Below are 26355 nucleotides of genomic sequence, written 5' to 3'. Positions count from 1 at the left end.
TATGTTGTGCCTGTTCTTTTCGTTGGGTGTCCTTTAATGTTGCGCTTCTGTGAAACGGACGGCAAAAGTTCTAGGAAGCAGTGATCATGAAATGGTGTTTTCCGAAAATAGCAGGAAGACGTCAGTATTTCAGAGAAACAGAAACACATACAGCTAACAGTTATTTTGAAGAAAACATTGGCAGTATTTCTTTGCTTCTATTTTATCTCCTTGAGTCTATTTTATGTTCTTAAAATGAAACTGATGTGCCAGTCAAGCTCTTGCCCATGGAGAGGTTGAATGGGCCAAGGTCATCCTCCAGACCTCAATAGAACAGCCTCTCTTGATCTTCTACGTTTTTCAGAGTTTGCAGCGTTTGCTAACTGAGATTTCATATGCTAGTAACGCCTCAGTATGGAAACTTCGGGGCTTTAAACAAGGACATTTGAGGTAAAAATACAAAAACCTGTCGGTTTGGATTTCTTTGTTAGAATTTCAAAGCATATCCTTGAAACACATACTGCTTTTGTCTGCACATATTGTTATACGTAGTTATATGTGAATCATATTAATGTGAACTCCAAGAATGTGCAATTATTCACTCATTTTCAACCATTTCCTGGAATTCACCCATGCTTTATAAAAAAGAAATGTCAGCATAAGAAAACCAAATCTTTTAAAAATGGTGTCTGTATTTGTCAGAGAAACAGAACAAACAGGATTTGCATACAGAGAGAAAGAAAGAGGTGGATTATAAGGAGTCGCTTTAGGTAATTATGGAAGACTAAAATGTTCCCAGACCTGCAGTGGGTGAGCTGGAGACCCAGGAGAGCTAGTCGTATACAATAGTTCCATCGCCAGTCAGAAGGCCTCAGAGCCAGGGGCCAATGGCGTGGGCTCCAGTCCAAAAACTGGCAGACTAGAGACCCATCAGTTCAAGTTCGGTGGTGGAACAGATCAATGCCCCAGCTCACACAGTCATTATTCTTTAAACTTAATAGCAGTTTTCTGATTTTTTCCAGCCAAAAATACAAGAACAAAATAGAGGCACGATTAACAAATTATAGCTCAATTTAGGATAATAACTAATGAAGGGCAGGGTATAGGAGTGGGCATTTTCTTACTACCAGAAAAAACTTTTTAATAACATTAAATGTAAACTGTAATTTTTTTTAAAAAAGCACATATTTTTTATAAAAAATGTTGAGTTTTTTGTTTTGGAGGAGTCAATTCTGGGCAATGTGTTAGCTGCAAATATTTTTCCCTTCATTTATTTCTTTAACCTTTATGAATACATTCTATTGTAGTGTGCCATGCATGCAGAAGGGTAGGCAAAGTATTTAATTCAAGAAACAGGCTATGAACAGCACTCCAGAAGCTCCCTTATTCTTCTCTCAGTTATTACCTCCCCAGAAAAATAACCATGATTCTTACTTTCAATTCCATAGATCCATTTTATAAATAATCTTTTGTATCTGGCTTTTTTTTTTTTTTTAACTCCTCATCTGAGGACATGCTTAGAAAGTGGAAGGGAGAGAGAGAAAAAAACATCGATGTGATTGTTGCTTTTCTGGGAATCAAACCAGCAACCTTTTGGTGCACAAGATGACACTCAACCGACCGAACCACTCTGGCCAGGCTGTATCTGGCTTCTTTTTGCTCAATATAGTGAGTAAAAATGTTACATAAATTCATGAAATTTATCCATATGTTACATACAGTTTATTCTCTTTGCAACGTAGCATTCAATCCTATAAATATCACATTTTATCCACTCTACTATTAATGTGAAATTGGGTTATTTCTAGTTTGGGACTATTTTGAATATCCTACTATAAACATTCTTTTACATGTCTTACAATGAATATGTGAATAAATTCCTTTGGTATATATCTGCAAGTGGAATTTCAGAATTTTAATGTATGTATTATGTTCAGCTTTAGTAGACTCTAGACACAGTTTTATATCTATCATTTTATATTTCTCCCAAAGGTATAAGAGCTCTAGTTGCTCCACATCCTTACCAACATTCCATATTGTCGATTTTTGTCAATTTAACCTTTCTGGAGAGTGTTTAAAAGTGAGTTTAATTTGCATTTCTCTTTGACAACTGAAATTGAGTAGCTCTGCATATGCTTTTTGGTCATTTATATACACTCTTGTAAAATAGCCATTCAAGTCACTTGTGCATTTTTTGTATGGGCTTGTCTTTATTTACTATTATTATCACTGTTATTATTATTATTATTATTATTATTATTGATTTGTTGAAATTAGTTGTATATTCTGAAAACAAGTCCTTTCTCAAATATACATATTAAAATTCTTCTTGTTCATGTTTTGCTCTTTCACTCTATGACATTTTTTGATAAGCAATAGTTCATTTTCATTTAGTACAATCTGTTGATAGTCTTCCATTACAGTCAGAGCGTTCTGCATCTTTGTAAAAATTATTTTGCCTACTACAACATCATAAAGATATTCTATTTCTTTTTAAATGCTCTAATGCTTTATCTTTCACTATTAGAGCTACGATCATTCTAATATAGATTTTTTAATGATATGAAGCACGGTTCAAAATGGGCTTACTATTTCCAGCCTATATATTCCATTGGCATAGCATTATTTACTGGAGGAAAAAAATGCTTTCTCCATAGTTGCTGACATTTTGAATACCAAATTTAGCTTAGTTTTGCACAAACATAAAACAGCAAATAATACAGGTAACTCTGCTTTTTAAAAGTGCTTTGTGAACAAGTTTATTACCTACAATGTAGCAATTCATGCTTATAGTCTCCTCATACTCCTAATTCCACAATGTTACTGGTTTCAAAGAAGATAAGAAGTTACAGATCTTAATACTCACAGCGTCTAAAACAGTAACTGGCCTATGGCAGGTACACAATAAATGTTTCTTGACTGAAGTGGTTTCACATTATTCTAACTAATGGTGCTGAATTCTTCATTTATAAAGAACTATAAAATATTGGTATTCCTTATTTATATTCAAATTAAAGTATACATATCAAAGTGCTTAATTTGAAAAGATACATGTAATATATTCATGAAAGAACTAAGGAGAATTAAAAATCTGAGAACTGATAAAACTAACAATTTCTTTTGTCACAACAACATCATTAACATTCGAGACTGGTCTCATTTAGAAAATTACTACTTTAGAAATTCAAGAATTTCTATTTGAAATTTCTATGGTATTTTTATACACAGAAAATAATTGTGTTTTCCAAAGGTCTAATTTAAATCAAAACTACTGGTTTCCAATGAGGAACATTCCTATCCAAGTTCTCAGAAAGGAGACAGGTTGAATACTCAGTAGGGGGAAATGCTGGAACTTCTAGTCTACTGAGACTTAAAGGGCTAAGAATTAGAAACGCAGAAAAACAAAACAAATTTTAAAAAGTCTCCCAAATCCACATTTTCCAGAAATTCTCTTAATTTTGCATGAATACAGCCATTTTCCCAGAAAAGAATTCTGTCAGCAAATGTGGTGCCTGTGACAAGTGCAGCACCACTGAGTAGACACAGTGATGGGGAGAAGCCTGTGTTGGGTTCTGCTCCAGAGAATCCTGGGATCTTAGCAGAAGTGGAGAGATTCCAGGACACACTAAATCCTGAACTTAGAACATTTCAAGATCGCCTAAACCAAATTCCATGTTGTTTAATCTATTCTCTAGTTTACTAACCCACTTTCTTTAAAATGCAGTCTTTTCTTAATTTTTCAAACTAAACTGATCAAACTTGTTAAGCCTGTGGTTTACGATTATTTGAAAAAAAGAAAAAACAGACTGCACACTTTGCCATATGGTTTCACCACACCACTTAATGTATGCATTTAGTAAGTTTCTCAGAACTCACAAATTGGTAGATAGGGTGTAAATAATCTTAGATTCCTCTTATTTGTACTCCTTTGGGTAAAATAGTATCAGAATAAAAGTAAATTAAATAAAAAATATCTTACCTAACTTAACACATAAAAAAGAAACTACAATTTTATTTAAAAAATAGATTTGGTGGATTTTTCTTCGCATTATTTGCCTGTAAGTTTAACATGAACATAAATATGTTCTGCAGATCAAGCAACACTTTTTATCTCTTGAATCCTGGATATGCTTCTCTAAGCTTTGCTGTTTTTAGCTTAAAAACAATGAAATATATCTGAATTGAGAGAAATCACTTCAAAAACTAGGTAAGGCAATACTATTAAAAATTGCTATAAAATGTATATTTACTAATTATTACTATGTGCCTTATTTTTGTGAAAAAGGAACATATAAACAATTTGGCTTCAGGTATGAAAAACTAAAAGGAAAGTCACTGAACTTGACATTCATTTCACTAAAGTTAGAAATTCAGGAATCTTAAAGACCAAGGTAAAAATGTTAGAAATCAGCAACCTTAGAAACGGGTCCACCAGAGGGCAAAACTAGTATGTTTCAATCTTCATTATAGAAATCATCTCAAAGTTATATATCTATTGTAGTATAAACATGCATTTATATGTATTTCTGCTCATTTGTCACAATAAAGCATAAATAGGTCACTTGTTATCCTTACTTCACTAAAATGAATTAAAGCTAGCAAAGGGGAGACAGTTAGCTCACAAGCCTTACAGTTCTGGATTTGTCTACCTTCCCAAATTGACAGCACAGATCCAGATTGGGGCACCAGATAAGTTATTCATCCCATCAAGCCTAGCTTCGTCACCTGTAACATGGCAAAAATAATACGACCTACCTCAATCTGCAAGAAAGAGTCTATGAGGTAGTATGTATAATATAATTAGCACAGCACCTTTTTGTGCAGTCGTGTTGTGAAGGTGATATTACTACCGGCAACATCATTGTCATCAATGCTATCCGGCGAGTAGCAGGGAGTTCTCCACTCCATTGAGTTCCAGGTCTGGAACTGGAGCATCTGATTTGTGGGGTCAACGTCCTCCAGGATCACTGTGCTCCTTTAAAGTTTTACTAAGTTAGTCTAAGAGAAAGTTGCAGTCTTGCCATGATCAAATCAACAGCTCAAACACAAATGTCTCCAGAGACAAGGCAGGAAATAGTAATAAGACAACAGATAATGTAGTGAACTATGGCCAGCTGGAAAGTATAAGCCCAAAGGTTTTCAAATTTGATTTTTCCCCTCATAGATTTGAAATGGGAATTTATTCCTCTTGGAATTTTGGCATAATAGTAAGAATACACTTCCAAACAAGCATCTAAATTTGAAGTGATGGAACCTGGATATTTAACAGTGTGAGAAACAGAAACATATTTAATGGCCAGAAATAATTCTGGTTAACATTCTTTAAGTCAGAGACTTAAACTCACAGACATTAGCTTTAGCAATTGCCCTTAAGTTGATACAAAAGCCCAAAGCTCTCCATTTGTCTCTGTTCAGACATACAAGTCAAGACTGAGAATAAAGGCATTTCATTTTAGCATACAAGAGCCATACTATAAAGTATATTATGGATATTTTCTATGCTGGCTTTCTCTAACTATTCTACTCGTGTGTGTGTGTGTGTGTGTGTGTGTGTGTGTGTGTGTGTGTTTGGGGGGGCATTGCTTTACGTTTTTGTTTTGTTTCTGCAGCCACTCCCATAGGTTTTTGTTCTCATGACTCAAAATAGCTCCTATAAAGTCACCAATGGATTCTAGGCTCCAAAACAATATTTAAATTCAGTCCTTGTTTATGTAATCAGCACTGTGTAGCCAATCTGATCATTCCCTATTCCTTCAAATAGTTTCTCTAGGCTTCTTAGATATAATTTTCCCTTGGCTCTTCTACTTCCTGCCCTGTTCTTTCTCGGTTTCTTTACTAGTTCCTTTTCATTTCTAGAACTGCTAATATTTAAACTTCCCTTAAGGCTCATTCATTAGACTTCTCCTCTTCTCCAACTATTCCCCTCCCTAAATGAAGCTCATCCAGTCCCATTGATTTAAACACCACCAAATGCATGTAGCCTCTGCTCAGACCTCTTTCCTGAACTCCAGAGTCATATCTGTCTGCCTACTTGATATGTCCAGTTGGGTATCAAAAAGACAACTCAAACTGACATGTACAAAATGGAACTTCTGATCTTTCTTCTCACAATGTTCCCTTCCCCAGTAAATGGCATCTCCATTCTTCCAGCTGTCTAGATAAAAAAGCATGGAGCCATCACTGATTCTTCTACTCTCAAATGCATATCTAATGCATTAGCCAATCCTATATGCTAAACATGAAAAATTATCTAGAATTTAACCACTTCTCACAACCTATACTCCCTGTACTATGACAGGCTGTGTACGGCCACAGACACTTTGAGAGTCTTCCCATCAAGAGATAAAATCTAAGTCCTCTACTTTGGAATTCAGATGGGCTCTGTGACTGTTTTGACAAATAGAACGACAGCAGTGATGTTGTGCCACTTTCTAGATTTAGGCCTTAAGACACTGGCAGCTACCACTTTTGGTCTCTTGGGATACTTGTTTTTGGAGTTGTAAACTACTTTATAAGAAGTCTGAATAGCACACTGGAAAGACCACGTGAAAAGGCCCTGAGATGATAGGAACATAATCCCAGCTTTCTTGATGTCCCTTCCAAGGCATGCGGTAAGTGTGTGAAGCTGCCTCGGATTCTCCAAGTAAGCTACCAGCCGAATACCTCCAGTTTGCAACTGTGAATAGTGCTACTATGAACATTACTGTACATGAGGCTTGTTCGTTCCTTAGGACGCAGAGCTGCCCAGCTGAGAGTCCTGTCTGCATCCTTGACCAACAAAAATGTGACATATAATAAAGTGGCTGTTGTTTAAGCCACTAAGTTTTGGTAATTTCTTCCAAAGTAATAGATAACCAGAATAATCATCCTTTCCCAAGATACCATCATCCCTGTCTTGAATGACTTCAAAGTCTTCTAACTGATCTCTGACCTCCCCAATTCCAAGCTTGACAACCTTTTCTCCACAAAGGGGCCATAGTAATTTTAAAAAAATATATATTATTATTCCTTCCCTCAAAGCCCCTCGTTTGGTGCTTATCTCGTAGTGGTTAAGTTCTGTCTCATGGAGGCTAATAGCCAAGGGCTTTGGTAGCCCCACATGATCTGAGCTTTCTGCTGTTCTGCCTTTACATCCTACATTCTTCCTTGCACCTGCTCCACTTCAGCCATGCCGGCTTCCCCGAGATTCCTCAAACACACCAAGCACACTCCCACTGCGTGTACCACTGCATTTGCAAATCTATTCCCTACGCCCAGAACAAATGTCCTCCCTTGTCACCCACTCGGCTAGCTCCTTCCTTTCCATACATTGTCTGCTTGAACGACATCTTTAAGAGCAGAGTTCAATGACCGTCATAAATAAAATAACATCCCAACATTCCCACACCAGTATACATATACTCTATCATCTTATATCGCTTTATCTTTTCCTTAAAACATGTAATATAGCCATCTGCATCACCTATTCACTTGTTTATTTTCTGTCTCATCTCTTTTTGTATAATTTTATTGCATTCACATTATACTTTAAAAAGATATATTTTTAAAACTCATTTGTTTTTAAATTTACAAAATACTACCATGTTTACAATCTCTGGAATCCATTTTTTCATTTAACCATTTACTACTAATATTTACCCACGACACTGCATATTGCTATGGTTTATTCACTTTGCCTGTAGTGTTACTTTGTAATAATGTACAACGAATTACTCATCCACTCCTGGCCTGACTGGCATTTAGATGTTTTTTAAATTTGCTACTGTGAATAGTGCCACTGTGAATATTATCATATAGGTCTTCATGTTTAAGATTTCCCCCTAGTAAAATTCCTACCAGCATGATGCTACGTCATAGGTTATTTGAATGTTATGCTTTTCCATTACTCTTTACATCGGGCCATATTTCCACTGAAAACCATCTAAGTGTCCTCAGTCCCTATATACAGACCAACATATATACCTATGTAGGACATCTGGCGGTTGCCTTTTCAACATCTATGCTCCCTTTTATCCACCAACAGTAACCTAATTTTCTCTTGATAAGTTCATTGCTTTCCCATTTTTAGAAGTTCAGGTGAGAGATTCTGGGAAAAATACTTTTATTTTTCTTCTATGGAACGTACCAAAGAGATGCTCTCATCTCCTGGATTTGGCAATGAAAGATGCAAGGCTTATAACCTGGAAATGGGGCAAATCCTAGGGACACAGAGTCAAGAAATAGTAACAGAGAGACCAAATCCTGGGGATATCTCCAGGCCCTAATAAGCCTTATATCTAAAATGGATCCTATCCCCAGAATTTTAAGATGCCATGATCCAATAATCCCTACCATTTACTTCTTCCCCCTTTAACCCAAGTTTCTATTACTTTTCTCATAAAATTCATAATGCACCCTTAATTTTATCTCCAATTTTCCTTTGCATTAACCCTTTACCCAGCTGTTCCCAACCAGGTCCCTTGCTTCCAAACACATCCTGACATGTATTATTTTCTACCTTTCATTTGGCAAAACCCACTCCCATCTCAAAGCCCAGCTTCGTTCCCATCTCTTTTATTAATCATTCCTTGATCATGGTGGGACATCATATGACACCACGGCACTTTTCTGTTACTCCTTCATGGGGTAATGTTCTATTTTTGTCATCTCCTTTAGACTCTAATATTCCAGCGGTTTTCTTCTGTTGTGCTGTAGTATACTTGTCCTCTTGTCTAACTTACATGCTTTCTGAGTTCAGGAGGCATGAGTTTTATTTTACTATTTCTTCTAAGACAGTAAATCATTGTTTTAAAATATATCTTTATTGATTTCAGAGAGAGGAAAGGAGAGGGAGAGAGAGAGAGAAACATCAATGTTGAGAGAGTCATTGATGGGCTGCCTCCTGCACGCCCCCCACTGAGGATGGAGCCCGCAACCCGGGAGTGTGCCCTGATGGGAACTGAACCGAGATCTCCTGGATCCTAGGTCGATGCTCAACCACTGAGCCACACCGGCCAGGAAGACAGTAAATCATTTTTAAATGAATACAATATGCAAAGCACATCCACACTTTCTCCACGTGGTAGTCAACTTCTCACTCGGTTTCTTAGTTTCCAAAACACAAGAGTCTGCGCTGAACCAAAAACCCCATCACTGTTAAAATAAAGCAATGAACCCTTGTACTGCAAGTATCTCTCCCCAGTGTATTGCACTGGATGTTTTAACAGAGTATAAGTTGTTACAGGTATAAGATTTAAGTAGTTTTAACAGAAAACATTAAAAAAAACCTTAATGCTCATGAATAATTAATTAAAAATAGTGTTCTAGCCCTGGCCTGGTGGTTCAGTTGGTTGGAGCATCCTGACACACACCAAAAGTTGTGGGTGAGATTCCCTGTCAGGGCACATGCCTAGGCTGCAGATTCGATCCCCAGTCAGGGTGCATATGGAAGGCAACTGACTGATATTTCTCTCTCACATTGATGTTTCTCTGTCTCTCTCTTTCTCTCTCTCTCTCCTCTTTCTCTAAAAAACATATCCTTGGGTGAGAATTAAAATAAATGAATAAACAAAATAAAAATAAAATGTATACTATGAAGATACAAGAGAAAAGCTTAGCATATCTGACAAATATTTATGAGCATTTCTAAACTAAAAATAAATAACCACTGAAAACAGAATAGTGAAGAGAAAGATGTCTAGAATGAGAGTGTCAAAATATCTGTGAATGAATGAATCTCATATGACCAAGATTGAGAAATTTAAAAATTCACAAATTGAGGCATCAGAAAGGGGACCTAATATCAAAGCTTTCAGAGTGTCTGGTTATGATACCACTGACGCATTTGTCAGAAATTCGTGATGACAGCATTCCAAAACCATTTCACACTTTTCTAAAAATTAGCTAAATTCAATTCATAAAACTGCTACTCAGATGGCTCCACAAGTTAACCCAGTTAATGTCTAAAACCTGTGTGCCAAGTAAGCATCAATGTCTGTGGCATTGTACAATCTATTATTACCAAAGAATGAGTAATTCTCACTTTTATATTACTGTGTTCACTACAAAAATTAAGAAGTTATAGCCTATATGCCATGCTATACAACATAGACAATAAATCAACACTGAACAGTATTTTCTATTTAGAACTGGTTCCCCTGATTAGGTGGTAGAGGAAGTAGGGAGATGGAGGGATAGGAGTTGGTCCTTTATAGCTTTTTTATAAGTACATTAAAAAGTCATTTTTTCCTGGATGATTTTATTTTGCTTTCTTTCAAAAAAGATCTTTCCCATAAATATCTCATATCCCTGATGATAACCAATGACAGAAAGTTCACCACTTGCTCTTTGGGGCAGTAATAATTCTCTGCTAGTTGCACAATCTTATCACATAGGAAGCTTTTAAAAGTACAGATTCTTCAGGCTCTATCCCAGCCCTATTGATCCAGAATGGGACCTAGAGGCCTATATTTTTTGAAAATCAGCTTCCTAGGGGCAGGATTGGCATTTGCAGTCTCTGCTATTGCTGCACACTGCCTGGCTCCATCTACATCGTATTTCTGGATTCTCTAGGTCTCCTAAAAGGTAAATAATATACAAAGAAGCAAATACCTCACAGAAAAACCTTGTAATCACTTGTCCAGCAGATACTAGCAATACATTAACAACCACAGAAACAGGCAGGGTCCTAGTATGTTCATTTGAACTAAAGCTGTGTCATATCATACTAGAAATGTACCTTGCAACCATGTGAAACTACAAAGACTATCATACATTCAGCAGACTCATCCAAAATAGACATGTTGAAACTGAGTAGAGATGGGTGAACAGGGAGTGGACCTGGAAAAGACTGGACCTGGTCCAAAGGGACAGATCATTTATTATACAAGGGCAATCTCCTAAAAGATAATGAATTGTCTTAACAATAGCCTCCCACTAGGCTCTGTGAACTCTATCTATTCCAGACCAGTGTGATAGAAATAGCACAGTGGTAAAAAAAAAAATTAACCGACAAAAACCAAGGCAAGGTCCAGTCTGTCAGGTAAGAGGTCCTATGTGAGCTAGACAGGTTGTCAGGGCCTGTCTTAGTCAGTTTGGGGTGCTGTAACAAAATACCATAAACCGGGTGACTTAAACATCACCACCACTACCACACACACACACACACGTTATTTCTCACAGTTCTGGAACATTAGAAGTCTAAGATCAAGGTTCCAGTAGATTTCGTGCCTGGTGCAAACCTTCCTGGTTTTCACATGGCTGGCTACCTTCTTATTGTATCCCCACACGGCAGAGAGGCAGAGAAAAAGCAAGCTCTCTTGTCCCTTCGTATAAGGGCACTAATCTCATCATGAACACCCCACCCTCATGACTTCACTGACTTCATTTAAACCTAATTACCTCTCAAAGGCTCCATCTCTCAAAACCCTCATCACACTGGGGGTTAGGGCTTCAAAATTAGAATTTTGGTGGTGGTATACAACATGCAGCCCATAACAGGGCCCTAGGTAAGTAGACTGTGCTTTAGAAAAAAAAAACTAGGCCAGAAAACCAGTAACACACACTGAGTATGTATTTTGAGTTAAAATCCAACAATGCAAATGGGTAGACACAGGAGTGCCATTACAGGCTTAAATGGCATACAGGAGATATCTAGTTTAAGACAATAGACTTAGCCTCTACATTAATTTGTAAAATATGAGAAGTATGTAAGGATAATACACACTGATCTGATAAGCATGAAAGACCAAACACAAAATGTTGAAAAGCTGTTTACTTAGAAATTATGCAGGAGCTGAGTATGCCTTAGGGATAGAAAGATAAAAGAATTGATAGAACTTTGTGAGGCATATAAGAAAATCACATTTTTACCAATTTAAGAGTAATATATCAAAGATCATACTGAAACTTAAGAACAGCATGATGCTAGATAAGTTAGGGTAACAGTATTTTTCTGATTGAATTCATAGAGAATTGCTTCTAGAATCTGTATGGGAAACTATTCAAAAAACCGCTGACAGGTTTTGCTTCCCAGGAAGAGGAGGGGGAGGCAGGGAGACAGAAACAGTCTTACTATCTAGTGAATGCCCTTTTGAAACTTCAATTGTATGGAATATACATCTATAAACTATTCAAAAATTAACTCATTTGAAAACAAGAGATGTTTCCACTTCTACTTTGTTTTTTTACACATGGATGTAACCACCTTCTGAAGCCAGTGATCAAAAACACATCCACCAGCCAACAGCAAACCTCAGCAAAAGCACTGTCCTAGCAGCTGTGAGGCCAAGAAACTCAAGACTGTATGGTGAAAACAAGCACCAAAAGAAAACAGATAAAACTCAACAGGATACAAAAGTACATGTCAGTCAAGCTATTGTTTAGGTAACATCCCCAGGAATGGGCAGGAGGAAAGTCACTCACCACAGTCAATCACGCCACACTTACACATTTACCACAGAATATGCCACGATCTGTGTGTGAAAAGGCTGCTTCAACACCATCAAAATTCAGGGGGGGAAACTATTTAGAATAAGTTGAAATGTCAAAATACTGTGAAAGAAATCCATGTGTAATGCAATTGGAACGTTAACTGCACTTAAAATAAGCCCAGTACTCAAAACAATGAGGTACTTGGTTTTGAGAAGGTAACTGCTAAGGATTGTCATACACTTTAGAATTAACACAGCTATGTCACAGGAAACACTTTTCCTTTCTTCCATCCCACAAATCCTTCAGTGGTGAATATTATTTTTATTTTATGTGTATGGCTAGAGATTTGCCACAGACCTCACAGATTGGATGTGGAAGAGAAAGGACTCAAGAGTTCTGTTTATTTCAAATACCTACGATCTTTCCAGATCACATTTTGATGAATTAGAAATCCAATCAAACATGACAGGAAAAGTTCTTTTTAAAAACTGGTAGTTTTGACCTGCTTCTCCACATTGGGGAAAGATTAATCAGATTAACTAGTCTGACAGGCTAGTTTACACATATAAAGGTTATAGAACTTAAAAATGTCATGTATAATTACACCAATTTACCACTTTACTTTTCAAGGTTATACATGGCTTCAATATTTTTTGAACCCCCTTTTCCCCAGTTAACTTTCAATATATCACATAGGAAGAGACTGAAAAGCTCAGCTAGGATTTCTATACAAGTATAAGATACACACACAAATGGATCATCAGTACACTAGCTCCCCTCAAACTGCTACAACCCTTTGTGCCACTGCATACATCTGAAACTTTCCATTGTGGATTGCTAACACAAGCCAATAAAAATTTTTACGTTAACTTGTATTGTAGGGTGCTAGAATCCAAAAATAACCAAAACCAAAAATTACCAAAGTATCAAATGAAGCCTACATATTTTATTGGTGTCATAATTGAGTATATAAGCTGTACCTCATTCATATAAAGCAGTAAATTTCCTTACAAAAATTATGTAAGAATTAGAAGACACTGACATATAGTATCACTTGTTAAGGGGATTTAGATACTAGTTTTAAGTAAACCCCTTTATGCAATTATTTCCAGAAGGATATGACTAATCATTCCCTAAAATAAGAGACATGAAAATTCACATTCAAAGTTACATGTGGGACTATCCTTAGGGCCTAGTGACAAGACTTCTATTTGGTTTGAAAATTTCCTCCGTCAAAAACACAGAAGTTGAGTAGCTATCTTATTTATATTCTTTCCAAATATCTATTATCTTTCTACAATTACATATTGTTTATATAAAAAAAATTTACCTCCAATCATTATGCCAATTTACTTCTTAATGGTCTTTCACCTTTAGGTGAAGAAAATCTCACTGCCTTTAATCTATTTTGTAAAAATAGAGTATTTAATTTTATTTTTAGCTTTATTGAGGTATAATTGACAAGTAAAATTGTAACATATTTAAAGTGTGCAACACAATGATCTGATTAACATATAAACTACAAAAAAATTCCCACCACTGAATTAACACAGAGAATGGATTATTTTAAAGAATAGCTCTTAAAACTTCTGTTTTTTAACTTATAAAAAACTCCCCAAAATATGAAAATGCTTTAATAATCTTAAGGTTAAAAAAACAACCCGAAGTATGGTAGAAGTCCTAATTTCTAATGAAAAGCTCCCATACTTTGTAAAAGAAACTCTAAATCTCTAACCATCCCCCACCCTCCCTCTTCTGAATATTAAATATTTTCTAATATTAACAAGTTCCAAATAGAATAAGTTCCAAAATAATTTTTTGCAAGCATCCATGTATAAGAATTTTAACAGTGAAAAACGTTATTTCAAATCATGCTAAATAATTTCAAATTGTTAATAACCTAATGATCATATATGGTTCACATGTAAAGGCAATATATGGAATGGCAGAAGATATTTGCAAGCCACCTATCAAATAAGGGGAGTAATATCCAAAAAAATATATGGAACTCATACAACTCAACAGCAAAAACACCAACTAATTCAACTGAAATTTGGTGAAAGGACCTGAAGAGACATTTCTCCAAAGAAGACACACAAATGGCCAACAGGTATATAAAAAGATGCTCAACATCACTAATAATAAAGGAAAAGCAAGTCAAAACCGCAATGACATGTCACCTCACCCCTGTTAGAACAGTTATTATCGAAAAGTCCAAAAATAACAAGTGTTGGCAAGGATGTAAAGAAAAGGGAACCCTTGTGCACTGTTGGTGAAAATGCAACTTGGCCCAGCCTTACAGAAAAGGGTATAGAGGTTCTTTAAAAATTAAAAATAGAACTATGTGATCCAGCAATTTCACTTTTGTGTATATATCCAAAGGAAATAAAATCACCATCTTGAATAGATATTTGCACTTCCACAGTCATTGCAGCGTAATGTACAGCAAGGTGTCTACAGTTACTCATAATGTATTGCATATTTAAAATTTGCTAAGAAAATAGATCTCAAGTGTCCTCACCAAACACAGGTGATGGATATGTTATTAGCGTAATTGTGGTAATCATTTCACAATGTATACATATATCAACACATCACACTTTACACCTTAAGGATACGCAACTTTTATTAGTCAATAGTCCCTCAGTAAAGCTGGGGAGAAAAAAGCTAACAAATGACAGCATCCTTTACTTGAACCCAGGTCTCCTGAAGCCCACTCCATATCTCTTTTCATCATTTCCTTGCATGCCCATTTTAATGTATTAGTAATGATAATTTGAAGCAATTTGCAAAAAGGGCACAAATGCATTCAAATCAAATACCCTATAGGCAGAATAAAGTATAAGGGGGGAGTGGAAAGAATGTATATATTAAATAGATATATACATGTATGTAGCTGGACCTAGAACTATATGGAATGTAGGTGAACTGTGTTACTGAAGTTTATGTTTGGTCTTCAAAATACATGCTTTTCTGTACGCTACGGGAGGAGACAGAAAAAGAGGGAGTTAAGTCACAGTTCTATTTTATGCCATTTAAACAGTGAATTTTCCATTTAAAAACACTCTGAGTCTCACAATGGTATTCACGAAAAGTTTGGTGATTATATTCAAAGACTACCACTTGGCTGACATATAATTCCTGCTCATGGAAACAAGAACTAATGATTTTAACATGGTGTCTCACATACAAAAAAAAATTGACTGAGAAATTTAAATTATAAAAGGTTATCCAGCAAATTACATCTATAATTTGGAGAAACCAGCAAGTTATTCATTTTATTAGAAAGAAAGGTCCTATTATGAATGTTTGTGGGCTGAAGGTTTCTTCCCACATAATTCATATGTTGAAGTCTTAACCCCCAATGTGATGGTATTTGGAAAGGGGGCCTTTGGGAAGCAAGTAGTTTTAGATTAAATCATGATGGTGGGACCCACCATGATGTGATTAGTGTCCTTCTAAGAGGAGGAAAAGAGAACAGATCTCTCTATCTTTACCACACGAGGACACAGCAAAACGGTGGCTATCTGATAGCCAGGAAGAGAGTCCTCACCAAGAACCAAACCTGCCAACACCTTGATCTTGGACTTCTCAGCCTGGAAAACTATAAGAAATAAAGTCCTGTTGTTTAGGCCACCCAGTCTGTGTAATTTTGTTATGGCAGCTGGAACTCATACAGACCCAACACTGTGTTTCCCCAAACTGACTTATATTTAACAGTGAACAACTCTTTTCAAATAAATCTTCTGTGACACCTCTGACCTCAAAAGGTTCATCAGAATACATGAAATCTGAAGCAGAGAAACTTTTTGGAGCCGGGAGATCAACTATTTTCCCATGAATAAGAATATCACCTTGTGGATGCTGAATTGACTATCAATCAATCAATCAATGCTACACATTTACAAAGATTCCCTTGAAAGAATGCACAGAGTTCATTAGCACAAAGCCTCCCACATTGGCAATATAAACCTACATAATAAAAGGGCAGTGACTTAGCAAGAATTTGGCTTCACCATCCAGTGTCACTGTCATGAGTTTCCATCAGAACACGGAAGACAAAAAACATGCTGCATCTGTTTCTCCTGCATTTGGGCACCTTTCTTGTGTTAGTTTGGCAATCTTAGCTGAATTCATGAAGAAAATATGTCAGGTGTTCACGTGACATTCCTTCCTTATAATCCCAACCTAACCCACAATCCTTCAAGTTACCATCATGTTACACTGGTAACATAAAGCTTCTCTGCATGCCGTGAGCTGGTGAGGCTGACATCTAGGCTGCTGTGGGGCTTACATGAGATAATGTATGTGGAACAACTAACATAGGACCAAGCATAGTCCTTTCTCATAAATGCTAGTTCTCCTACCTGTATCCACCCAGTCTTGCCCCCATTAAGGAAACAGAATTACCTCTCAGATTGCAGCCAGGTGGCAACCTGAATTTTATTACTGCTTCTCCTCATGCCTGAGGTCCTGCATTGCTATTCCACTGGATCATGGTTCATTGAGTATTAAGAGGCAATTCAGTTCTTTAATACTCAGTTTTGTTTAAAAAAATATTTGTCCATTCTATATTTGTCCAACTGAATTTTTAAAATACTAATTAAATATTTGAAATCGCCCTCTGTTAAATTTGGTCATAATTTCTGCCCACAGTGCCATACTATCAAGATCTTATGAATTCTGAATTTGCTACAAATAGACAAACAAACTCTGTACACATATAAACACTCTTCGGAAAGAATGCACAGAACTATCTGCATAAAGTCTCCCAAAGTGGGAGCTTACAATGAGAACCTACAAAATCATAGCTGGTAGTCCTGCCTGCACACCTGGCCCCTTCCGAAAACAGCATTCAACAAACTTAATTTGAAAATTTGATTCTAAACTTCAATATGTTTTCTATCCTCTCTCAAGTGTGTGTCATCAGCAAATTTAATTAGTATTCTTTCTAAAGATTTAACCAATTTAAGGAACAGATATTTAAATGAGACAAAGCAGCACAGACAACTTACCGGAATGTTACTACAGGAAGCCTTGTTTATTAGACTCAACAATTAGACAAGTAGAACATTGAATTCCAACACGTGACTTGCTAAACAATTCTATCTCATTTACTGAAAGACTGCTTTTAATTGGTATGATTCGAGTGTGATTGTTTTATTTATAATTATTGTACCAAGTTATAACGTCATTGAGGCTATTATTCAACTGTGCTTATTGAATGTGGTATAGAGAATTAAGAAAAATAAAACACTGATCAGAAGCACTGCAAGAATGAAGGACAATGGTTATATCTGTGTTGATAAGTGGTTACTGATTGCCTTGAAACATAGTAAGAGGTTTCCTATTCTTGAAACCAAATGCACCCATTGCTCTGTGTGTGGCCTAAAAATCTTTCTAAAGGAATGTGAGCAAAAACATGATTATGATCTGGTGATCTTGCAAATACCTTGTAAAGACAATGCAGTATGATATTCACCTTGGAAGTGAAAAAAACCGAGTGATTAATAACAACAACAAAAAGACAAGAAAAAGCACCTTTACAACAAAAGCAAGAAGCTGCCTGCATGCATTATTATCTAGAATAACTGTGTTTATAAACTGTGAGCTATGTAATTCAAAGCATCGCTTTTCCTGCTGTTGGTGAAGGTCCCTCCTGTATAACAAAGCCATCCTGAGACACTGCAATGTGCATTACTAAAATCATGTTATGATGCAGAGAAAGGAGTATCTAGTTTACCACTTAGTAATCTCACCAAAACATTAAATGAGTGTGATAAGTTCAGTTTTTAGGGAATAGACACTATATTCTGATCATTGCTGCTCTCTTTAATGTCCTCAGATGATGGTTTAATAGCAAGCCTATGTATAATTTTGCAAGAATAATCTGCATATGTACCTCACATGATATTTTTTCACTGAAGGGAAGAAAATGCTTTACCACTTCTTAATCTGTTATTTCCTTCATTCTTTGTGGTATCTGAGTGTTGTGGAACTAGCACTAAAACTGGTTTGTATTTTTAGGTATATCACCTAGACAAATTTGTCTTGGACAAACCAGTTAAAATCTCTGGACTGACTGTAAAATGAGAGAAGTAGATGAGTTCAGAGTTATCTGATCCATTCTCTGAACTGCGTGATCCCAGAGGGTTGATAATAGTCAACATCATGAACCTGGTTAGTTGAGGAGACAGGTTCAGAACCCAAGACCTTTTCATTTGAATCCTAATATTTCATCATCAACACGAAGTAGACGGCTCTAAAAATCAACAGGAAATGGGTGCTACAAAACCTCCAAACGCATGACACGCTAAGGAAATAAAAACAAGAATCACAATGATAATTTCTTGAAGAATCTTCTGCAAAATTTTTATTACTATAAAATACAATTTGCCTAAACTTAAAAAGTTGCTGAAGAAATTTCCACATGGTTTATTTCCACAAAGATGGTCCAAGATCAAGAAATATGGTTTATTTTGTATGTAAAAATATTAGTCTTTAAAAATGACAAGAATTCACTACAACTGTTTCTAACTTTTAAAAAAAAAAAAGAAGGGGAAAAAATGAAAATTAAAAACAAAAAACCCTGCAATTCTTTGGAGAACAAGATAGGAATAATCTACATGCAATCAAAAAATATATTTATTTTCAAGTTTATCTTAAGTTATATAAAAGACATGGATTTTGAATGGTAAAAAGATAGTGTGTTTCACCTCAGGCTTTAAATTTTCCATTTGACTTCAGCCACATTACAAATGTAAACACCACTGCCTAAAAGAATACATATGCCTTATTGTTTTGGTTCTATTAATAATTCTTCTGTATTTTATAGGTCATATTAATGTTATGCACAGTGACTATCAATAAGAAAGCGTAAAGCCTCTTGTTCCCAGTGCAGTCACTTGAGGCAATATAATGGGACTGAGACATGAGTGCTTCTCATTAGTCCCCACTGAAAACATTTCCAGCCATGTCAATGAAAGGAGCCACTGGAGGCTTCTGAAAAACACAAATTGAATTTTAAATAAGTATAAATTTCAGAGGTTCACATGCTACCTATTGTAGAGCCTGCTGCTACAATGAAAGCCACATGTCACTTCCAGCCTCCAGTGTCACAGGGGATTGTAAAGTGGAACCTGAGAGGATGCGTAAGACTCACTTTTGTTTATGGCTCCCTTGGTAAGCAAGTTCTCTGGTCCCACGTGAGTGGGTAAATCTATGAGATATTCTGGATATCTGCACTGAGCTCTTGAACGTATTCGTATTCATTCATCCAATCAAATGTGAAATTTATTAAATACATAAGAGATGATGTTAACACAACAAGCGAGCCTGTTCTACCAAGTCAGAGAATCCACTAGTATCTTCCTTCTAGTAAGCCAAGGAGCCCGTCCCCTGTGGCTAATGCCTTTCTCCACATACCAGTACTGACAATAGTGCCATATCAACATCAATTTCTCTTATATAATCATCATATCTTACCCTTATATATGTATGGATCTTCCTTTGAGCAAAGGAAGGATTTGCAGTTTGTAGAAAACTTGGATTTAACGTACAGTGGCATCTGATGAAACTTAACTATAAACTTATTCCCAGTACACAGAGGAGGCTAACATACATTTACTGTGTACTGAATATGTGGCAGGCTATACGAAGTGAACAACTTGATGAGGGAGCTCTTATTATCCACATTTAATAGACGATGAATCTGAATCTAAAATGAAATTGAATAACTGGCCAACAGTCACACAGCTAGTTAGTCAAAGAACCAGCATCTTTACTCAAGTTCATCTGATTCTAAAAGTCAAATTTTAACTCAGCTTCTTGGAGAAAGAATAAATACATACTGGGGGCTGACGAAGAGCAATGAAGATACTGAAATACTCAGGACATCTGCCAAGTTCTGTCCTTCCCTCCTTTAGGCTACACTGCATTTTAAAAATATGTTAACAATAAGGAAGAAAAGAAATGTGGGTAAAAAACAGAGAGAGGAAAAATAATAAAGGAAGCATCTATGTTCAAGGAATTATGCTGGGTACTTACACAAATATTAGCTCATTGATTCTCTTAATATTCTTTCTGTTTTCACAGATGGAGAAAACACCTTCTAAAGAGAAGGCCCAGGACTTAAATCCAGGCTGTTTGCCTCAGAGCTGACACATTTTCCCAGCACCTCTGTCTGCTGTCTGTTTGGGCCCGCTCACTCTGTCAGTCCTAATCAACATAAGGGCCACTGGCACAATTCTCATCAGAGCGTAAGGGGAAGGCAGCTGTTTTCTATAACTCCTTCATTTCATCTTTATTTATTCACCACCAAACCCAGAAACTTCCTATATTTTGTGCCTGTAAAATAATCAAATCCAGTTTGTCACTTCTTCATTCTTTTTCATTTCACTGCAAATAATTTCCATTCCACAAAAAAACAAAAACAAAACACTAAGATATGAGCTGCTCAAATCTAATGGCTAAGTCTATTTTTTCTCAACAAATTTTATAATGTCTTGAACTTCATATTTGGAGTTGTTATTTGTTAAGCAGTAATAGAGGACTGTTTAAAGATGCTCTCCTAGTGATAATGACCAGTAGGTGCCATGGACCACCCTCTGCACTCTGTCATTTTCCTGATGACATTTTTATGGAAGGCATTGCCTCTGCCCAGCACAGGTGTACTGTACCTCACCTCATCATTTAGTTAATGTGGGCTCATTCTTCAATTTTTCTCCTAAGAAAGTTTGCTCTGATTTTCCTGTTTTGTTTTGTTTTTACCAAATCCCCTATGTATCCTTTACAGGGCGATGAGTGTTGCAGTCGTCCATTTCTATGAATATAATTCCAGTCCATTAGAGTAGAATATAAACTCCAGGAGGGCAGGAGTCTATTTTTACACAATATTGTATCCCTAAGCGCCTACCAATATTCCAGCGTGTAGTAGGTGCTCCACTGAATTAATTTGCAAATTAACCACCTAGAGTTCGGGCTAGACAAATCTGTAGCCATGGAACATGATAAAGTTTACTGGATTTGAAGCTCAGTAAATAGGGACCACGTCTCACCCTAGCTACTTTAATCATGTCTTGTGTTGGCTCCTAATTCATTACCAATATATGCCTTTTTTTAATGCCAAGAATACGAAGTTATATTTTCAAGAATCAACAAAGTGTGTGTTTAGTATCTTCTCCAACATGAGATGCTGCAGTAGTTCAACGAAATTTAGATTGCGGTTCCTTTTGTTAAAAAGTTCATAGAGGAATTGTTTGAGTAATTTGCTCAGAGCAATTTGAGGACATGAAAAAGAGGCAGCACCAACACAAGCGAAATAAAGAGAGAGAACACTGAAGGTGAGGGTAGGCAGACAAGGTCTCAGGAAGGATGAGGCATAGACCCAGTGCGCAGCAGGAACTGCACAGGGGTGTTGGTAACACAAGAGGAGGTGGTTACAGACTGCAGACGCCAGGAAACATTAGCTATTCTGAAGGAAGGGAAGGAAGCCTGCTTGAATCCTTCAGGGGGTGAAAAAGTAGTGGGAACATTTCCATTAGCAGGGAGACAGGAGATGAGTATCCTAAAGCCCAGCCTGAGGCTTCAGGTGATACACGGAACAGGAGAGCCACTCCCAGATAACAGCCGAGGACATGCTGGAACCTATGTTAAAGAATGAAAGTAGAAAAACAGGCAAGTTTAGGCAACTTGGAGATATGAGGACAGTAGGTTAATACTTTCCTCTTGGCTTTATTATTAAAGAGGAAACAAATGTGTATGTATGTGTACATGTTGAGGGGTCAGAAAGAGGTCCGAGGTTTTCTTTTTAAACAAAGACAATATTTTCAGTTCTTAGGTATCAGTGCATTTAAACTTGGTTTGGTGCGTCAAAATCTAATTTGTGGAATCTCAACAAAAGCAGAAAGCATGGCAGCCAGGAAGCAGTTTATATCAGTCTATTCCCTAATTCTTCAGTCATCTCTTGGTCAATGGCAAGTCAGATACCATCGCGATGTTACATGACAATCAACCCACAAGAAGATAGCGTGTATCAAGCCCCAGCTTATTTCCAGTTCTACTGATAAAAGATAATTCCAGGACAATGACAAAAGCAAAGGCTTGAGGGTCAATTATAACATTTGACCCTTTAAATTGAAGGGTGAACCAGTCAGATCATGAACAGCTGAAATGACTGGCCTGTTATTTTGTATAAACTTCCCAATTTTTCTTTAAAACAACTCTAATTCAACTAAAATAAACTTTTTCCTTTTACCAGTAATGAAAAGTGCACAATAATTTTAAATATTTTTCTCCTTATTATTTACTGTTTTTAAAGACCTTTCTTTGTTCTTTTTATTATTAACGATTTAAATTTCCAAGTCTGCTTCACTGACATGATTTGCTTAAAAAGTTGTAATTAAGACCTGGCTGGGTTTTAAGCAGGAAACTGTGAAAGAGTACAATCTTCATGTAAACACATGACTACAAAATATTGATGTACCTCTATCTAAAAAGCAATGGCTACATTGGCTCAGGCAAGCACTGCTGAATACCAGCGAAGTTAATATATTTACAGTTGATTACCAAGAAATAGGTGCAGGTTAGGAAATTAAGTGAACAGTAACATTAGTCATACATGTTTATCTACCATACTTGGAAACAGGGTCACACAGCTCTGGTTTCCTTTTCTGAAATCAAGATTCTCAACTTGAAAAACACCCTCTATCTTCCTCAGTATCTCTTCGGACTTAGCATTGTCATTATCTGCACACAGAACCATAGGACACTGATCCCAAATCCACAATTTATCATATCCCGTGATCAAAAACTTTGGTGTTTTTATCCTTAATACTCAGTATTTTTTTCATAATTCAGAAGCAAGGTCCTATAATAAACAAAATAAATAAGCTTTCTTACCTATTGCCTGTGTGGGTGCATGCTTTTGTGAAAACAGACAGATTCATTCACTGTGCACTTTAATCGATTTTTAAAGAGAAAGAATAAATTATATCCATACAGGCATTCAAATCCTTACCCTTTTATGCATATTTGCAAGTCTCACAGCATGCAGGGAATTAATACTTGTTGCAGAAATATTTAAATAATTTCACATTTCAAATAAGTGTGCACTTCACTAACTTCAGTGACTGACACTCTGCTCTTCAACAATGTGTGCCAGATAACAAGAACTCAATTTCGTTTTTATCCATTATGTTCTTGTGGATAATGCCAAAGATAACTAATATTGTAAAAATGAAAGTTGTATCATAATGAGGATCATTCGCCTTCCCAGGGAAGCACAGGAGTAAGAATATCGGTGAAAGATTTAAGGAGAAAAATTACAAAGAGAAAAGGCACCAGCTCTTACATTTTTCCTCTCAGGGCAGGCCAACAGAGCCCGAGTTTACAGAGAGACTCAGGCACCTGACTAGATAGGCATGGGGGGTGGGATTTCCAAGGTCTCCTGTTTCCTGTCTCACTTAGTAACTAAGATTATATCCCAAGAATTTCCATATTCACTCCACCCCACTTCCCCCTTTCCCCCCAAGAATGTAGACAGTCCAAGGATTTGGGAGTTTTTGCCAGCCTTGGAAAATGGTAATGGTTTGAGCTCTTTAGGAACTGCCAAGGCATCTTCACAGATATGACTGGATTTTAATGTTCCCAAGAGCAGAGATAAAATCTCTAGTCAAGTCCTTGGTCACCTTCCCGCTGTGTGCTTTTGATTCAGCAGAAAGGGCAGTGATAGTTGACCAGTCATAGCACCTGTTTCCTAAAGTCAAACAGTGATAAGCAGGGATGACTCCAAAGTAATGAACCATCAGTAGGTCAAACCAACCAGCCCAAAACAGCTTGGGCCTGGCACTGGGGCAGGCCTCTGCTAGTTCCTGCTGTGCCAAACAATGATCATCCTGTTTCTGAATCAGGAAGGACCTATTAAGGCACTGGGGGAAACTGGGTGGTGGGGAAGGGTTGAGGGAGGCTAGATCTGATCAATAACTACCTTTCAACCTATACAAAATATTTCAGTATTTTCACAATCCAACAGGTATACCTTTAGCATTGTATACTGACTATTACTCGTGTGTCTATGTATAAGCATCTCCTGTATATTCTAGAAAATTGGTGACTTGATTTTTGGCTGCCTTGCAAGTAAATCTTTTTTGAGCTACATATGGAGATAGTGTAGCGCCATGATTAAGAATATGGGATCTACCACTGCCTGTGAGACACTGTCACTCACTCCAGCTTCCTCACTTACAAAATGGACATGATAAAAAACACTCCTGCAGTGCTCTGAGAATGAATGGATAATGGATAAAAAGCAGTCTGCATGGTGAGTGCTCAGTAAATGCTGGTACACGTCTACCTCAGTAGTAGAAGACCATATCTTCATCTAACTACATGTCAAATCAGTAGAAAATAGAGCCTCCACATGTATTTTGTTACCTAAAATCTAATTAACACAAACACATCTTACTTTTAGAGCTGCTGGAGAATGATACATACCTTCAACTTAAGTGTGAGAATTGTAGAACAAATGTATTTATAAGCTCTACATTTTGGGTGTGTTTTTTTTAAGGTGAATTTGTGGTACCCAATGTCTTTTTTATTATTAATGGGTTAAATGATTCATTGTGAGTAATATAATATGTTTTTGATATTCAATAATTCATTGACAAAGTATATGGCTTTAGGATATTTCTCCACAGATACAAATAAAAATGATTAAATACGCCATGTAGTATTTTTTAAAAGAATTTAAATTGGGAAGCACTACCTGACATCTTATTTTTATATATGTTTAATGAATTTTTTTAGAAGTTAAATTCTCCTTTTATATATTTATTTATTTATTAAATATGTCTTTATTGATTTTTAGAGAGAGGAAGGGAGAGGGATAGAGAGATAGAAACATTGATAAGAGAGAAATAGCATTGATCTGCTGCCTCCTGCATGACCCCTCTTGGGGATTGAGCCTGCAACCTGGGCATGTGCGCTAACCGGAAATTGAACCAGTGGCCTCTTGGTTCCTGGGTTGACGCTCAATGGCTGAGCACACTGGTCAGGCTGTTTAATAATTTTTTTGCCAATATTTTCTTCTAAAAATAATGTATGTCCCTAGAAATAAGCCACATTAGCTTGAGGAATAAAAAGCATATGGTAAGATGTTCACTTTCTTTATGACTTGATGAAACTCACTGCCTTAGATGAGTTGTTCAGCTCAGTGCTGAAGGAAGCCTTACCAATGAGCTTGAGGTCATATGGAAAATCAATTAATTCCAGATAAAGTATGTGATAAAAACATGAATCTCATGGACAGATTCCAGTATCTAAATCCACCTATATTGATTATCTAATCAAGTTGATTTTTATTTTCCAAGAAACAACAAAAATATCTAGGAGACATGAAAGGGCATGAAGATATGTCATGTTTAGGCAACTAAAATGAAGAAAATTATCAATTTTGCTAAAAATTGTTGTGATGTTAAACCTTCTCTTCTACCCTCTCTGCTCTCAGCCTTTTCTTCCTCGTAGGGAAACTATTATTTCCCAGTGTACTGATTACTTAGGACAAATGGAAACCGAAATCTCAAATTATCAGGAAGCAATACTTTCACATTGGTTATGTAATGTCCCTTAAGATATCAAGCTGAGGAAATCACCTCTGAGATATCTCAGCAATCAGATCTCTAGGTGGGAAAATCATATTCATGTATCAAGAGTATTGCCCTCAAGATTTTAAGGAGGAGCAGTATCCTCAAGCAAGGGAAACAAGAGGGGAAAAAATAGACAAATGGGACTACATCAAACTAAAAAGTTCTTTCACGGAAAAGGAAACGACCAAAATCAAAAGGAAACCCACTGAATGGGAGAACATATTTGACAATGATACATCTGATAAGGGTTTAATATCCAAAATTTATAAACAACTTATACAACTCAACACCAAAACAAACAAAAAATCCAATTAAAAAATGG

At 36.5% G+C, this 26355-nt stretch overlaps 1 protein-coding gene across 3 annotated transcripts in view; it reads right to left on the bottom strand.

The window, feature by feature from the left end:
* Window positions 1-26355, bottom strand: part of PRR16 (proline rich 16) — a 227204-nt gene that overhangs the window by 138146 nt on the left and 62703 nt on the right. The window contains exon 1 of one of the 3 annotated variants that reach the window (XM_087815508.1): window positions 6054-6202. The exons of the other annotated variants lie outside the window; for them this stretch is intronic. Within the exon in view, the coding sequence (XP_087671634.1) occupies window positions 6054-6149 (96 nt within the window). The 5' untranslated portion in view covers window positions 6150-6202. Of the gene's footprint in view, window positions 1-6053; window positions 6203-26355 lie in introns of those variants that run through there. 3 annotated transcript variants of the gene reach the window in all.

Source organism: Miniopterus natalensis, chromosome 3 (genome assembly GCF_054644295.1).
Source record: "Miniopterus natalensis isolate mMinNat1 chromosome 3, mMinNat1.hap1, whole genome shotgun sequence".
Lineage (NCBI taxonomy): Eukaryota > Metazoa > Chordata > Mammalia > Chiroptera > Miniopteridae > Miniopterus > Miniopterus natalensis.
The sequence above is the reverse complement of the archived record's forward strand: the minus strand, read 5'-3'. Positions and strand labels throughout refer to the sequence as shown.